Consider the following 16602-nt stretch of genomic DNA (forward strand, 5'->3'; position numbering starts at 1 on the left):
TCCGAATGATAAGCGAACGAGCCAACGATGATTTTTACGTCAGCAGAAAATGAACCACAACGGAAAAGCGAACGATTCTCACTCAGTCTTTGACTCGCGGTTATCGTTCACTTTCACTCGTTTGAGCGATAATCATTCCATCTAAAAGCACCCTCCATTCTGTGCGCCGTCTAATACTGGAGGAACGTTGGATTTTCAATGCCTGCCTGCCAAGCTGTGTAACCCCTTCCTTGTGTTCTGTTGGTGATGATGTCCATTTACAATCACTAGAAGTGTTGCTGGTGGTGCAGCCAAATGATGAAGTGGGGTCAGTGTGTCGCCTAACTTGGGGGACAGCGGAGACTCCTTTACTAAAGAGGGTTGTTGCCATCTGTGCATTACACCGATGTGTTCATTTCTGGCATTTTGATCTTGAAAGAGTAACTTAGTAGACTACACTTTATTTTTCCAGTACAAAATGCCAGAAATTAATAAACTGCGATTTGGTAGGTTTCGATAACGGCCATGGTATATTCCATCCACAGGGGAAATTTTCAGCATTTTAAACGGAACCCCTTCGTGACTCCTGGATGGGGCAATAATGTGGTCTTGAAAGGCCTTAGACGTCTGTAAAAAGCAACCAAGTGGTGTGTCCCATACCAAACGTTTCTGTTTAGAGGGGCTCTATTTGGCTATAGTACTGTAATTACACATAACACGTTTTAATTGTCTTTTTTAAAACATTTTTTCAAAGACTGATATCAAGGAAAACCAGAAGAAGCTTGTGGAGCAGCTGACTGGACTCATAAGTAGTTCTCCTGGGCCACCTACACGCAAACTACTAGCCAAGAATCTGGCCACTCTCTACAGTATTGGAGACACCTACACTGTGTTTCAAACATTAGACAAGTGCAATGAAATGATCAAGAGCAAAGATGACACCGCTGCCTATCTGCCGACCAAGCTGTAAGTGTTTGCCAGTGATGGTGTTCCTTTAAGAAGAGAACATACGAAAGGTTCCCTATATACTGCAATATTCATACAATGTCCTGCCAGAACATAACTTGTCTTATTAAATAAACGCTCGTTCACATGAGCGTATTTGCGTAGCGTATTACGCACACAAATTTTGTGCATGTGATATGCTGTGAATACAACACATTGATTTCAATACCCTCGTTCACATAAGTGTATTCTTTCACACAATATGCGATCCCATGAAAATAATAATGCACAGCATGACCTATCTAGTAGCATTTTTGTGCACCGCAAGAGCCCATTGAAATCAGTGGCCATGCATAAAATACACAGGACATACACAGAAACCCTGCATGATCGCTGCGAATATATGCATAAAATCAATGTGATTTTGTGTAGATTTTTTTTTTCTTTGCTTTTGCACACACAAATACACGGCTTTCACGTAGCAGTGTTCACTACTTGAATAGAGGTGGAGCGTGCCAGAGATCTCTTCCGGCCTCCTGCCGCCATTCAGAGTAAATGGTCAATTATTCTTAGAAGAATCTGGCAGATAGTTGCTTGATTTTAGGTAAGCTAAAATCAGGTGACTCTGACAAATGAGTTATTCTTGCTAACTTTCCCTCTTTTAGGTGAATACTTGATCGGCTCTCAGCCCGTGTAAAAGTACCCCTAGCCTTAATAGGAGATCCCTCAGTGAGGCTGGATTGTTGGCTCAGTTTTCAGTCCTTATCTTTACTCTTATGAACGTTATCAGCAAATTTATGACCACAATAAAAATAAACTTTGTTGTGGTCATAAATTAGCTGATAAGACTGTGCAGGAGAGTAGAGAGCAGAGGAAACTAATGCTTGTTTTACACAGGACCAGAACTGCACAATTCTCATTTGCCCTATTGCAGAAAGGATTGTCAGCCCAAAATATATGCTTTTAAGTTAAAAAAACAAAACAAAACAAAAAAAAAACTACCAAAGGTGTCTGTAGCCTTTAAACCGAGTTTCATCATGTCACTTAAAGGGGTTGTCTCGCGGCAAACCTCAAAATTTTACATTACCCCATTCCCCCTGTCACCCCCCTGGCATAAAATAGCAAATTAAAGCGGTTTTTAAACCGCTTGCTACTTACCGATCCCGACGAAATAAGGACTTTAAAAAAATCTTCTCCCTAAGGTGGCCGCCGGTCCTTTCCCTGGGATGCACTGCGGTTTTCTCCCATGGTGCACCGCAGGTCTTCTCCCATGGTGCACCATGGGCTCTGTGCGTTCCATTACCGATTCCAGCCTCCTGATTGGCTGGAATTGGCACACGTGACGGGGCGGAGCTACGCAATGACGCGTAGACGGGGGCGGAGCCAGAACGCCGCTCGTGCCCAGACCGAGCAGAAGGGGAGAAGACCGCACAGCGCAAGCGTGTCTAAAAAAGCAAGAAGACAGCGAAATTAGACAGAGCCATGGAGACGTGGACGCTAGCAACGGAGCAGGTAAGTGAATAACTTCTGTATGGCTCATATTTAATGCACGATGTATATTACAAAGTGCATTAATATGGCCATACAGAAGTGTATAACCCCACTTGCTTTCGCGAGACAACCTCTTTAAAGGCATCAAAATCTAATAATGAATGTATACAAGTATCACTGAATACAAACTGCTTTGTCTGGTTTCTTGTTCAGCAATCACAAAAGTTTCCATTTGACAATAGGAAAAGAAAACTTTAGCATGAAGAGTCTGACAACTGGAAGTCACAAAACTGATTCTAATATTTGAAACGGAGACTGAAACATTAATTTCTATTACAAGGAATCCATTATAGAGAGAACCTGTGTGGATACTCAGTATCTATCATATTTTCTATTTATTATGGAATAATCCCCGGGATTACCAATATCAGAGACAAATGTAATCGGAGTAATAAACTGATGATTCCTGACTCGGCCAGTTCCTTACAATGATGATGTTGTCATCATTTTCCATCATGTTGTTTTGTTTTTTTGGGGTTAAAGAATGTTCCGTTTTGTATTTACTTTATTTCTGTTGCTATTTTGTAACGTTTTATGTCTCCTGTAGGGCTGCTGTTGCTTGTGTAGGAGCTTTTTATGAAAAGATGGGCAGGATGTTGGGAAGCTCTTTCCATGAAACTGTGAATAATCTCCTAAAGTCACTAAAAAGTGCAGAGGTAAGTGCCATGCCGCTGTCCATCTGTTTAGTAGCGCGATTTACAAAATTATAAAGACTTTACAGGGAGGGAATAAATGGATACAATTGTCCTCAATGTTTTTCTGTCAAGTTGGAAAGTTTTGACCAGACACTGTAAAAGGGAATTCTATACAGGTATCGTGTATATTAGGGGCACTTGTGTTTACAATGTCTAAAATGCATCATTCTGCAATGCTGGCTGAGAATTCCTCTTAATAGTCACTGGTCAGACCACACATGGAATATTGTAGACAGTTTTGGGCACCAGTACTCAAGAAGGACAAATCAGAGCTTGAGCGTGTACAAAGGCGGGCAACTAAAGTAATAAATGGAATAGGCGGACTGCACTACCCAGAGAGGTTATCTAAATTTGGGTTCTTGAGTTTAGAAAAAGACTGCTGAGGGGCCACCTATTAACCATTTATAAATATATCATGGAACAATAGAAAGATCTCTCCCACCCTCTATTTATACCCAGGACTGTGACTGTAACAAGGGGGCGCCCTCTGCGTCTAGAGAAAAGAAGGTTTCTACACCGAAATAGAAGGGGTTCTTTACTGTAAGAGCAGTGAGACTATGGAACTCTCTGCCTGAGGACGTGGCGATGGAGAACTTGCTAAAAGAGTTTACGAGGGGCCTGGATGCCTTTCTTGGGCGATACAATATTACATCTTTTAGTCACCAATAACTTCGGAAGGGTTAGTGATCCAGGAATTATTCTAACTGCTAGATTGGAGTCAGGAAGGAATTTTTTTTCTTTTTAAATGATGAAATTGGCTTTTATCTTTTTTTTTTGCCTTCTTCTCGATCAACATTGGGGGGCAAATATGCTGAAGTGGATGAAAATTTTTCAGCCTTAAATACTATGTTACTATATAATTGCCTCTGGGTATTATGATTGATAGCAGATACACTGTATATAGCTGAATTTATGGCGAATGCTTGTAACGTTGTCCATGAAGCAGGGGAAGGCTCAGCACTGGCTCTCCAAGTGATGGCTTTGAACTAGTTTGAGATTCACTGCCACTGCAGAGAAGCTGACAGATTTCTACTTATTAGCATATTTTCAGTGATATAACAACTGTGGAGCGTAGTGATGTCATCAGTCCTATTTTACGGAGTCCAGCAATGGGACTGTTTCTGGACATCAGAACTATAAATGCTGCCACCTCTGGGCAATATATCACGAGCTGTTAAGCCCCGAGGCAACATAAAGGATGGAATCCTCATAAAATGTTATATCGATTATGTATATATTTGTGAATTGCTCTGTCTATTTAGGTAAATGTTCCATTTTATCTTTAAGGCTATAGTGTAAAGCTGGGTGAGTACATTTTCGCAAATGAATAAACAGTGGGAAGTACTTTGCCTCCTTCTAGTAGTTCAAAATCTGTTTTCAGAAATCAGTGATTTTTATCTTAAATTTACCAAGTCACAGGGTCGAAGTGAAATCCTGATGAGCCTGCAGAAAGTTCTTAGTGGTCTTGGAGGGGCTGCAGCTTCCAGTCACAGAGACATTTACAAAAATACGCGATCCCTTTTGACTGACAGATCCATGGCTGTTAGATGTGCAGTCGCCAAGGCAAGTAACTGCATACACTTTTCTTGTATTGTTATATACAGATTTATGGTTTCCCATTTAAATACAAGCGAAAAACAACATATGGGTCTAGTGTTTGCTGAGCTCTCTCTGAATATGTGACTTTTAGCCTCCTAAAGCGGTTCTGACATGGAAAAAATATTTTTGACTTACTTTGCCTGGCCAGTACTGATCGCCAGGCATGTCCCCTCTGTCGGGCATCTTCTTCGGTGGCTTCTAGAAGCAGAGCAGGAGCCGTCAGAATGACCGCTTCCTGCTCTGCTCCGTCCGTCAGCCACTTCCGAGGTAAACGGACGGGCCGCCCACAGCAAGCACGTCACAAGCAGTGCTTGCTGTGGGCGGCACATCCGCCCTGGCTGAACTCCGAGATTCTGCGCATGCGCAGTGGAGACACAACCCGTCGTGACTCCTGTCAGAGGGCACCTCTCCACTGCGCATGAACGGATTCCCAGAGGGGGCGGCTCATCGGAGGAAGAAGAGGAGCCTGCTGGGAGATGACCTCGCTGCAGAACAACATCAGGAATAAAGGTAAGTGTAAGATTTTTATGCTTCAGCAGCCATTAATCGTTGGTTCCCTGTGTCCATTAGGCCGACCAGGGAACAATAGCTGCTAAAGCATAAAAATCTGATTCGTGTCAGAACCCCTTTAAGGACCAGAGTGTTTTGGTCCAAAAGGACCAGACACTTTTTAGGGATTTTACCCATGTGGTGGTTTTACTGCCATATTTTTTTTTTCAGCTACCAACATTTTTTTGCGGGCTTTTTTTTCTGTTTCGTGACATATTGGGCTATATTTTAATATACTTTATTTACTGTTTTTATTTACTATTCTTTAGTTTTATTAGGGGTAAAAGGCTAAGAATTTTTTTGTTATTTAGTTTATTCCTAAAATTAGTATCTTTGCACTAAAATAAAGTACAAGCAATTGGCTTCTCATCTTGTCTTAGACATTTTGATAAATAATTTGTATAGTCTTGGATTATAGGGTGCGTATGGCAATGGTTTCGGGTGGCATCGTCAGTGGGTATTTAATCAATAGAAGTGACACTTCCACTTTCTCTATTCACTACGTAGCACTCACTGAGCACTATGTAGCCTGGAAGAGAGAAGGTAGAAGTGGTTTAAAAATGCTTCTGCATCCTCTTATGGGTCCTCGGCTGTGACTAATAGCCGAGGACCCAACCTGCTTCTGCTACATTCTGGAGCTTTCATTCTTTGCCATATGTTTACTATCAGCCGGTATTAAAGCCCAGGACCAAGCGTTGTAGATTTATGGTGCTTGGTTTTCTCAATGGGTTATTAAAAGATAATCAAATGTGCTTTAAATGTAATCTGGGTTAATAGGCCTGGCTAAGCTACCAACACATTTGAAGAGGATATACACTATTAAAAGACCACGGCTGCTTTCCTTCATAAAAAATGACACCACACCTGTCCGTTGGTTGCATCTGCTATTGCATTCAGATCCTCCTTGAAGTGAATGGGGCTGAGCTGTAATACCACTTACAGCCTATGTAACAAACCCAGTCTTGTCTTTTATGCAAGTATGTTATATGGATGAATTAACAGCTCATGGTATGTTCCTGCAGTGCTTACTGGAGCTTCAGAGCGAGGCCGTATTTATGTGGACAGCGGAGCTGGAGAATGTCGCCACACTGTGCTTTAAGGCACTTGAAGGCTCAAACTATGGAGTCAGGGTCGCAGTGTCAAAATTACTGGGAACGGTTATGGCTACTGCTTTAATGCCTAAACAGGCAGCAGGTAGGCTATGCCATTTCTCATAGTACCGATTGTAAAAAAAATCATTCTGTTCACTAAATCTCATTTTCCAGCTGCATCAGTTTTATTGCAAAAGATAAAAAAATGGATTCCCATCTTGATTTTTTTTTCTACCAGCAAAAATAATTCAGAACTTTTTTCTATAATATACTTGACTATGATGCACCATTTCTTTACTACAGAACACCATTTCCCTGCTACCCAAGTCTTGGGGGGTAATGTATCTCCGTGTGGAGAGCAGCACAGGAGAGTGCACCACAAGGATGTAGAGTGTCTTACACAGACCATGCAATGCTTCTTGGTAAAAGGCCATGCAAATGAGTTATGGAATAATTTTCCACAATGCCATCTATTGGAGTGGTAGCTACACTATTAGTCCATATCTAACCTTTTACCAAGCATTGCAATGTGAAAAGGGATGTAAGCCAAACCAGAATATCCATGTACATACCGCTGTTTCTGGGTTTTTTAACTCCTGCTTTTTATGCATCATTGCCTAGCAATGACGCGGAATCCGCAACCTTTTTGCAATGTCAGTTGTGGAAGGGCCACTGGTTGGATGGCTTCTATTGACTTCAATGGAAGCTGTCTGTGTGGAATTCGTGCAAAAATAGAGCATGCTGGAATTTTTTTTTTCTGCAAGTGGAAAATCGCAGTCTGTCTGATCCTGTTAGCAGACATGCAGATGCTCTATTGGCTTGAATTTGTGCGCAATGTCGCAAATCGTCAGCGTGGTAGACTATCATAGATTCCGCAATTCAAACCCGGTCGTGTGTAGGCGGCCTAAAGTGACTGACTCTTCCCTTAGCCTGCTCCCCTGTTATGAACATGCATTCACTTTCTTTCCACTGAGCTATTACAGATGGCTGTATGACAGTACTAGAAGGTGGTAGAGGAGATCGGAATAGGGAAAGTTGCTTTTACAGAGGACTGTAAAACCGAGAGACCGAGGAAAAAAAAAAGAAAAAGCTCGGCACCCGGCGTCCCACATACAAAAATGCTCGAGTCTCCCATTGTAGTGAATGGGGTTTGTTACTCGAGTAGAGCTGTCGAATTTTACGAAAAGCTAGACTTGAATAACGTGGACTCGAGCATTTGGGTGCTCGCTCATCTCTATAAGCCATGTATCTTCCTGTAGAATCTCTTTATCTGTCAACTAAACTTGTAGGTATAATCAAGCTTGTAAATTTAGTCATTTCATACAATTACTACTACTTTTCCCTGTTAATTGGTTGGGTATCCCAATCCAGACATTGGATCAACTATTGGTCTGCTTAGGGTGTAACAAACAGCTCTGATTTGACACTGTTCACAAAGATCTTTTTTTTAACATGTTGTGAAGTCTGTGATGGCCAAATCCTTCCAAAGCTCTTATGAATGAGCACTGAGACATCAGATTTTGTCAGCCCTATATTTATTTAGTCTTTAATTTTTATTACTGAAGTGATGCGCCAGAACGTGAAGAAAGCCACATTAGAGGAGGTGCTGGAGCTGATGGCAACTGGATTCCTGCGTGGAGGCTCAGGATTTCTTAAAAGTGGAGGAGAAATGCTGAAAGGTGGAGGATCCATTAGTCGAGAAGTCCGAGTGGGTGTGACACAGGTTAGTGAGCAACTTCATTTGAAGACTATATTCCATAAAGTCTCAACTAATAAGGTTGAGTTAGTTGCGACCATCAATCCAGAGTATAGGTATGCCTACTTCCAGTTCTCCTCTCCATTAATAAAAAGTCAACAATAGAAGTTGTTGAGAAGAAATATTTCCATCTACTGCTGTTATTTACTTCTCCTTTATTTCTAGGCATATGTGGTCTTCGTCACAGCATTAGGGGGTCAATGGCTGGAGCGCAATTTTGCCACATTTCTCTCTCATGTACTTGACCTTGTGTCACATCCTCGCGCTACACAGACGCATGTGGAGGCAGTCTACTCCAGAAGATGTGTGTCTTTTATTCTAAGAGCCACAGTTGGCAGTCTGCTGGGGGAAAAGGCTCAAAATGCAGCAGCTAAAGAAATATGTCAGGCGATCAGCAAACAAATGAAATCTGTCGGTAAGTAAGCTTTATTTTTTTTTTTAATAGCAGCTTGCTCAACAGTATCAGCTAATTGCAGTGGAAACCCCCCTGATTAGTCCATGGTCAGGGACACCCACCAGATTTATTATAATTACACCCATGTATTGAACATCTGACCTTTTGCAGAGGCTGTTGTAAATGATGCCAACAACGAGAATAAAGTTGGTACTGCGGATGTGTCTGCCAGCCAACATGTAATGGTATGTGCCCTTCAGGAGTTGGGAAGTCTTGTCCAAAGTCTGAACTCTACTGCGTCTCCTCTTATACAGGAGCCGTCCATAGGTAACTGATTGGTCCTATAGCATACATATGTTTTATGTGCTTTGCACCATGTATACATAATCATGTTTCTTCCATCTTTCTTTTTTTTCATACACAGGCCTTCTAGATACTGTCACCTCTGTACTTCTTCACCCCAGTATGGCGGCAAGGCTAGCCGCTGCATGGTGCTTACGTTGCGTTGCTGTGGCTCTACCCTTCCAGCTCACTCCGCTCTTGGACAGGTGTGCAGAGAGATTGAATAACCTTAAGAATTCACCAGAAGCTGTTAGTGGGTACAGCTTTGCCATGGCTGCTCTACTTGGAGGGGTACATCAGTGCCCATTGGGCATTCCTCACTCTAAAGGAAAGGTAAGAAAGTTGCATCTAGCCATCTTGGAAGGGAAAAAAAATAATAGTTGTTAATTGATTATATCTCGTTCCCCATTACATTAGCACAGGTGCTAAGATCTTCTTGGGATAACTCCTACTGTATTTTCTAGTTATAGAGTAGATCCTTCTTGTACATTCTTGCTTACAGATCAAACTTGGCATGAATGTGACTTTTTTCATAAGGCCTGTATCCATACAGGACTGTAGTTTGGATTGCAGATGATAAGCTATCAGAATTTTTGGGTTTGTTATTTGCTTTTTTGTGTTAAAGCTTTTATGTTTTTCCAGATGATAGTCAGTATAGCTGAGGACCTGCTCCGCACCGCATCGCAGAACAGCAGACTCTCTCTGCAGCGCACACAGGCTGGCTGGTTGCTCCTTGGTGCTCTGATGACCTTAGGTACGTGTGTGAGAAATGGACCAGTCCGTGCTTGCATGGATTGGATCATGCCTTCTTCCACATATAATATGTTATATTGGATATTTTCCCTTTAATGTAGACCTACATGGATCGGGTCATGCCCCTTATATTATGTGTTTTCTCTTTTTCGTGGACTGACGTGTGCTTGCATGGACTGAGGCATGCCTACCCTAATGTTATCTTGGTTAGTTATTTCTTTCTGTCTGTGTGATGCTGTTGCATGAATCGTACCAAGGAACTTGCATAGACGGGGATACAGACTCTCCAGTCACAGTTGCTGATTATGATCACACCACTCATGTCACACAGTTGTAATAGAGGAGATCACGGCTCATCCTCCTGACTGTACAGTTATGTTCTGTAGCTTCTTTAGGTGAATATAGAAGGTAATAATTCAACTGCCCTCACAGCAGGCAGAATGATGTAGCTTTAGCTGAGGACGCATCATGGGATAGATGTGAAACTAAAAGTAAAAAATCTCAGCCTCAAGATGGTAGCTGATAAGCATCAGATAGGGGGCTGCAGTGCAGGGAAGTGGCTGCAATACACAGTGGAGACCTCAGAAGTGTGATGGGCAATCAGGTGAGAGGAGCAGGGATGGAAAAATGTGTTTTCACTGCAGTGACCTTTTTTAATATTGCGGTTTTTAGTAACTAATGCCCCTTTTACACGGGATGATTCTCATTTGCCCGAGCAAATGAACCGGTGGATCTTGCTCACTTGTTTTAGTGTTTCACATTCCTACGTGATGAACGATCAGTGTTTAAACTGCCTGACGAATGAGCTGGCACTGATCCTTTATGCCGGCTGAAACTGAAAGACAAACGTAAAGTGAACGATTCTCATTCGTTTTTGGTTGTGTTTACACTGAACGATTTTCATTCACTTTCGTTCATTTGAATGCTTTTTGGAACGATAATCGTTCTGTTTAAATGCACCTCAAGTAATGCTATATATTCACTGTTAGTAGGGGTGTTAGAGTACAACACAATAGAGACACAGTGATGTTAATTCTCCAAGTTGAGCGTTACTGCACATCCTGTTTTTTTTGGCTGAGATGGCCCTGATGCTATCCTTCTCTCCTTTTAAGCAGAGGAAGCTGACAGATTTAATGTCACCCCTTTTACACCGGACAATTATCATTCAGAATCGTTCCGATTCCCGTGGCAATTTGAGTGATAATCGTCCTGTGTAAATGCACGCAGCGACTGAACGAGAATCGTGCAGAAAACCAAACAATGCGCCGTTTAGTGTAAACAGCAGTTGTTCACTTTTGAACGACTATCTGCTTACTGTGAATGGAGGCGGCAGGGGTTGGGGTGGGGGGGGGGAGAACGAGCCACCTCTTTGCCGACAGTGCTGTAAGCGATGCCAGTGATACTCGCCACTGTGTAACGGCACTGGAACAAGCATCACTGGGGGGCGAGCTACAGGGCATTGTTTGCCCCTCAGCTCATCCTATGTAAAAGAACCCCCAAGACAGGGTGGTGAAGACCATGCAAGTAGCCTGTGATGAATGTCTGTCTTCCTTGAGGTACAGGCAAGGAGTGTAGACCAGGAGACAATGAGTTCCCTTTAGGTTAGAGAAAATAATATTGTCAGAAGACCATAGCTTATTGTGCTGCAGCCTAGTGCAACCACATCTCCTCAAATAGCTGTTTATCAATACGCATTGTCCTGGACATGGCATGTTGTGTACACATTATTGTCAAGTGACTATTTGCCGCAAAGAATAGTAAAAGAAGCTGTGACTAAAATATAATGCTATCCGAATTATTATCAGCTGGATTGACATCCTCCTTCTACACGTCTTGTATTTTTTTAGTCGCATCATTCAGCAAATTTTAAAATGCACAAATAGTGGTGGCTGCGAAACATTTATCTCTGTGACCTAAAAAAGGGCCTTAAATTGCCCCTTTACTGTACAGTTCCCAGTTTGTGTCAAAACATTTTACAAACTTTTCCTTAATTATTGCCCAAAATGTAAGTTCTAATGGTTTGTATATGTGTAGCATGTGATAACCAAACACGTTCCCTTCCAGGCCCCTCCGTTGTGCGGTACCATCTCCCTAAAATGCTTCTGCTGTGGAGAAATGTCTTCCCTCGTTCCTTGAAAGAGTTGGAGGCTGAAAAAGCTCGGGGAGACTCCTTTACTTGGCAGGTGACGCTGGAAGGCCGAGCTGGAGCCCTTTGTGGTAAGAATCAACTATAAAGTCACTGATTACTTTAAGAAAACTTTTAATATTCTCTAGCTGTTAGTCCTTGGGCCACATCACCTCCTCATGTTGTCTTCTTGGATTGAGGTGTTGTTGTGCAGTAATTACCCTGATGATACATATAAATATTCTGAAGTATCACAAATCTTTTTCCACATTAATATGTTGTCCTTTAAACTTCTCCTGCCTTGTAACTAATTTCTAAACCCTTTTTTGCCCTTTTTTCCTCACTAGCCATGCGTAGTTTTGTTGCTCATTGCCCTGAGCTGCTCACAGAGGATGTGATCCGGAAGCTAATGACACCCATTGAGTGTGCTATGACCATGATGTCTCAGTAAGTACAGTATTGAATATTGGGCTGTTTAACACGGTTTTGTTTGTGTAGCAGAGATTTTGGTTTTTCTAGCCCCGGATCTGTGTGACAGCCGTGCTATATAAGGGACAGACCCCAAGAGGAGGAGTTTGGTTTAGACTATATTCACATGCTTTAATCCTTCCCCATATATTCCACAGGCAATACATGTGATTATTTTATTTTACACCTCATTCACAAGCTCGGAAATATATATGCATGGAATAATGAGCACGCTGCAGATTTTAAAGCAACTTTCAATTTTGCCATTAATTCTGAATGTAAAAAAATAGTTAAGCTCCTAATCTATAAAATTGACATATAGCAAGTCCAAATGCTAAATTCTGCTTGGACTGTAAGGTTATTTTAATGCTTCTGCTTTTAACATTCTACCTCTGTTCTCCTTTCCTACAGCATCTTGTCTGTGATTAAAGCTCATGGTGCACACCTAAAGGCGAGTGCTGCTATGGTGCGTCTCAGACTGTATGATATTTTGGCTTTGTTACCTCCAAAGACCTATGAAGGTGAGGACATTTCAAGGTTCTTCTGGCCCATTTGTATAAGTGACAAAAAAAATCCGGAACTCATCAATTTTTTGCTTGAGAAGATATGATGTGTACACTGACATGCCAAAAGTCACAGGACAGGAACTGATATCGTCTAGGACCCCCTCTAGCTTAGCGAAGTGGCATTGATTCCACAAGTGGATGGAAGACACTTGTAGGGATGTTGAGCCTTGCCATTTGGAAAGCCACCCACATCTCTATGATATTTGTAGGTGCAGGGTCTCGGGTGTAGGTGGACCTTTCCACCACATCCCATAGATGTTCGATTGGGCTCATGTTGGACAAACGTACAGGCTCCAGAACTCTCTAGAATGCTTTTCAAGCCAATTCTGGACAGCCTGGGGATAGTGGAGTGCATTATCGTGCTGGTACATCCCATCAATGTGGGGGGTACATGAAGGGCTGTAAATGGTCACCAAGCATTGAAACTTGGCAGGCATTGGTTAATGACATGCTTTGATGGTCTAGTGGACACAACCCATGCCATGAGAACACACCCTACACCTGTGTAGGGCCTGCACAATGCACATCTCGGGTCCATGACTTCATGGTATCTGCACCACACACAAATCCATCAGCCTGATACAATTGGTACCATGACTAATCCGATCATGCCACATGTTGCCAGTCCTCTAGGGTCCAGGTAGCAACCTCATGAGCCTCGATGAGACACTATGTCTGGTGTTGTGGTGTTAACAGAGGCGCCCTGGTGGGTCATATGTTTACATATCCCATAGAAGCTAAATAACAATATTCTCACCTGTGGGATATGAACATGGGGCATCCTGCATTGAATATGAATATGATCTCTGCCAGAGTCACTTGTCTGTTGCATGGACAATTCTAGTCAGATGCCAATGGTTGCAATCATTAAGCACCCGTGGATGGCCACTGCACTGTTCACTGTGGGTGGTAATGCCTTCTATGATGTATTCTCGATACATACATAAGACTGTGGATCGAGATATGTTAAATGCCCGCACAATTTTGTGAATAGAATGTCCCGTCCGTATGACACCCACCGTCATGCCTCTTACAGACGTCGCCAATTCATGTTGCCTTGCTACGATCACTCTAGCCAGTGTTTTCATCCTGACTCACAACTTATACAGATGTGGGCATTCCCATGTTGTCACCTGAGGTTATGCCACGTCATCATTCATTTACATACTGGTCTGCCATGACTTTTGCCTTGTCACTGTATCTTCTTGAGCAGAAAATTGATGAGTGCAGAGTTTTATATTACTTGTGCTATAAGGAGTTACCGTATATACCGGCGTATAAGACGACTTTTGAACCCCGAAAAATCAGCTCTGAAGTCGGGGGTCGTCTTATACGCCGGTAATACCAAAAAAAAGTGTAAAAAAAAATAAATCATTACTCACCTCCCCCGGCGTTCTGTCGCGCTCCGGCAGGATGTCGCTCGCTCCTCGTCCCCGGCGCAGCATTGCTTTCTGAATGCGGGGCTTGAAATCCCCGCCTCCAGAAAGCTAATACACACGCCGTCAGCCAGTTACAGCCATTCAATGACAGCATTGAATAGCTGTGATTGGCTGAAGGCGCACGTGGCTTCAGCCAATCACACCCATTCAATGATGTCATTGAATAGTGTGATTGGCTGAAGCCACGTGCGCCTTCAGCCAATCACAGCCATACAATGTGTTAGTCCACATGTATCAATAGATCACATTTATGAAAGGTTTTCATAGGGAAAGGGAAAAAAGTTGCAAGTTTTTTTCAAAGGTGTGTTTGTGAAAAAATTTGCAACGTTTCTTCTTCTTGAGTCAACCTTGCCACTTTTTCAAAAAGTGGGCAGGGCTTATTGGGAATGAGCATGGCCCCCCTGGACCAACAGATTTATGTATAATTTATAGCAGAAACTGGCATAAAATTATACCAGAAACGTACATCAAGTGAGACCTGGCGTACGTTTCTGTCTAGTTGCACGGAGCTACCAGGGATGCACTGAATACATGAAGTGTGCGCCTTTTCATATATTAAGTGCACTGTGCGCCCAGGGAAATTGTACTAAGCCTGGCTCAGAAAATGCCGGTTTTAGTAAATTTCCCCTAATATGTTTTGGTTTGAGGCATTAAGTCATGCAAATCCAAGAAGCACTGTAGTATCAGCACTTTATGTGACCATGTACTTTCCTGCTGTATAATCTTCTGCTACTGTTTTTCTGTTCAATGTCAAAGACCTTCTGAAAATAAGTTTTCTTGTCTAGGAAACTTCAATGTACTTCTCCGTGAACTTGTGGCTGAATTTACCTTAACCGACAACTCTTCCAACACTACGACGTCTTTGCTGCGCTCCCTGTGTCACTATGATGACAGTGTTCTGCTGGGCTCTTGGCTGCAAGAGACAGACCACAAATCAATTGAAGATCAGGTAGGGAAATGAATCTTTTTCATTAAATCATTTTCATGGGAGAACCAAGAAAACAGGAAAATATACTTATGGAAGAAGTGGAATACCCTTACGGTGTTAATTCACAATCCTTATCTGCCACCACTAACACAATTTGCAGTAAAAGGGGTTGTATCAGAATTTTAAGTTATCTCCTATCCACAGGATAGGGGAAAACTTACCGATCGGTGAGGGTCTCACTGCTGATCTCAAGAACAGGAGTCCCGTGTTCCTCGTCCTCCTCACTGCGGGGTTATTGCACCCACTGCAGTGAGGAGACAACTGAATGAAGCGCTGGTTGTGCAAACGCACCAGCAGTTCATTCACTTTCAATGAGACCAGAGAGATAACAGAGCGGCACTCAATCAGGTATTTCCGTCAGCTCCATTGAAATGAATGAGGAAAACACAGCACTCTCATTCTCGAAAATCGGTGGGGATCTCAACACCCCCCCCCCCCCCCCCCGCTCCTGCTATCAGCAAGTTAATAGGGGATAACTTGAAATTTTGATACAAAACCCTTTAAGTGCTGGGCTACACCTGGGTTTACAGTATTAATCTTAAACTGAGTCCTGAGTTGTATTTGCTCCAAATCTGACACCTCCATCAACACTCTGGATGATCATACTGGTAGGGATGGGGGGGGGGGGGATGGGGATGGGGGGAGGACGCATGACCAAAAATGATTATTTTAGAACACATAACTTGTATAATATACATTTGTGGAAGAATTTGTTTAACTTGAATCTTTTTGTGCAGCTCCAACCTAACAGTGCTTCAGGAAGTGGAGCTCTAGAACATGACCCCTCCTCCATCTACTTGCGTATCCCAGCTGGGGAGGCTGTGCCCGGACCATTGCCTCTCGGAGTTTCTGTCATTGATGCCTCCGTGGCTCTCTTTGGTGTTGTTTTCCCACATGTGTCATTCAAGCATAGGTTAGTATGGTGAAATATGGCAGTTATGTATGTATCTTCACATATGTATATACATTGTCTGTCTGTCTCACAAAGCTATGACTAGCTTTGACCTTGACTAGCTAGGCAGAGTGCCCCAATAGTGATGGTGCTGATAGTGTTGCCCAAAATAATTATACCAACCATAGTGATTAAAAGTGGCCACAATAGCAATAGTGCCCACCAAAATAACTTCACAGTAGCAGAGGGTCCATATACTGCCCCCATTTGTTCTCCAAAGTGCATCTGAAAGTTTAAAAAAAAAAACTTTTACACTTTTGAAGTCTATTACAGCTCATGTTAATCTATGATTTTACTGTCGGGAAAATCAGTTGGTGTGTTTATTGCCTCTGTTCAATATTGATGTAGCAGAGAGAGACCGATGACTAACAGCACTCCACATGATGGCACATGTTTTATATAAATAAAAA

General features: G+C 42.5%; 1 protein-coding gene across 2 annotated transcripts in view; it reads left to right on the top strand.

The window, feature by feature from the left end:
• HEATR5B (HEAT repeat containing 5B) overlaps positions 1–16602 on the top strand; it is a 53279-nt gene that overhangs the window by 5501 nt on the left and 31176 nt on the right. The window contains exons 3-16 of one of the 2 annotated variants that reach the window (XM_066595875.1): positions 734–945; positions 3023–3131; positions 4584–4733; positions 6341–6512; positions 7975–8132; positions 8331–8580; positions 8731–8886; positions 8984–9234; positions 9544–9655; positions 11719–11871; positions 12127–12226; positions 12659–12768; positions 15038–15201; positions 15978–16153. In XM_066595875.1, the coding sequence (XP_066451972.1) occupies positions 734–945; positions 3023–3131; positions 4584–4733; positions 6341–6512; positions 7975–8132; positions 8331–8580; positions 8731–8886; positions 8984–9234; positions 9544–9655; positions 11719–11871; positions 12127–12226; positions 12659–12768; positions 15038–15201; positions 15978–16153 (2273 nt within the window). The remainder of the gene's footprint in view (positions 1–733; positions 946–3022; positions 3132–4583; positions 4734–6340; positions 6513–7974; positions 8133–8330; positions 8581–8730; positions 8887–8983; positions 9235–9543; positions 9656–11718; positions 11872–12126; positions 12227–12658; positions 12769–15037; positions 15202–15977; positions 16154–16602) is intronic. The other variant, XM_066595876.1, reaches the window with a different exon arrangement.

The sequence above is a fragment of the Eleutherodactylus coqui genome, chromosome 3 (assembly GCF_035609145.1).
Source record: "Eleutherodactylus coqui strain aEleCoq1 chromosome 3, aEleCoq1.hap1, whole genome shotgun sequence".
Taxonomy (NCBI): domain Eukaryota; kingdom Metazoa; phylum Chordata; class Amphibia; order Anura; family Eleutherodactylidae; genus Eleutherodactylus; species Eleutherodactylus coqui.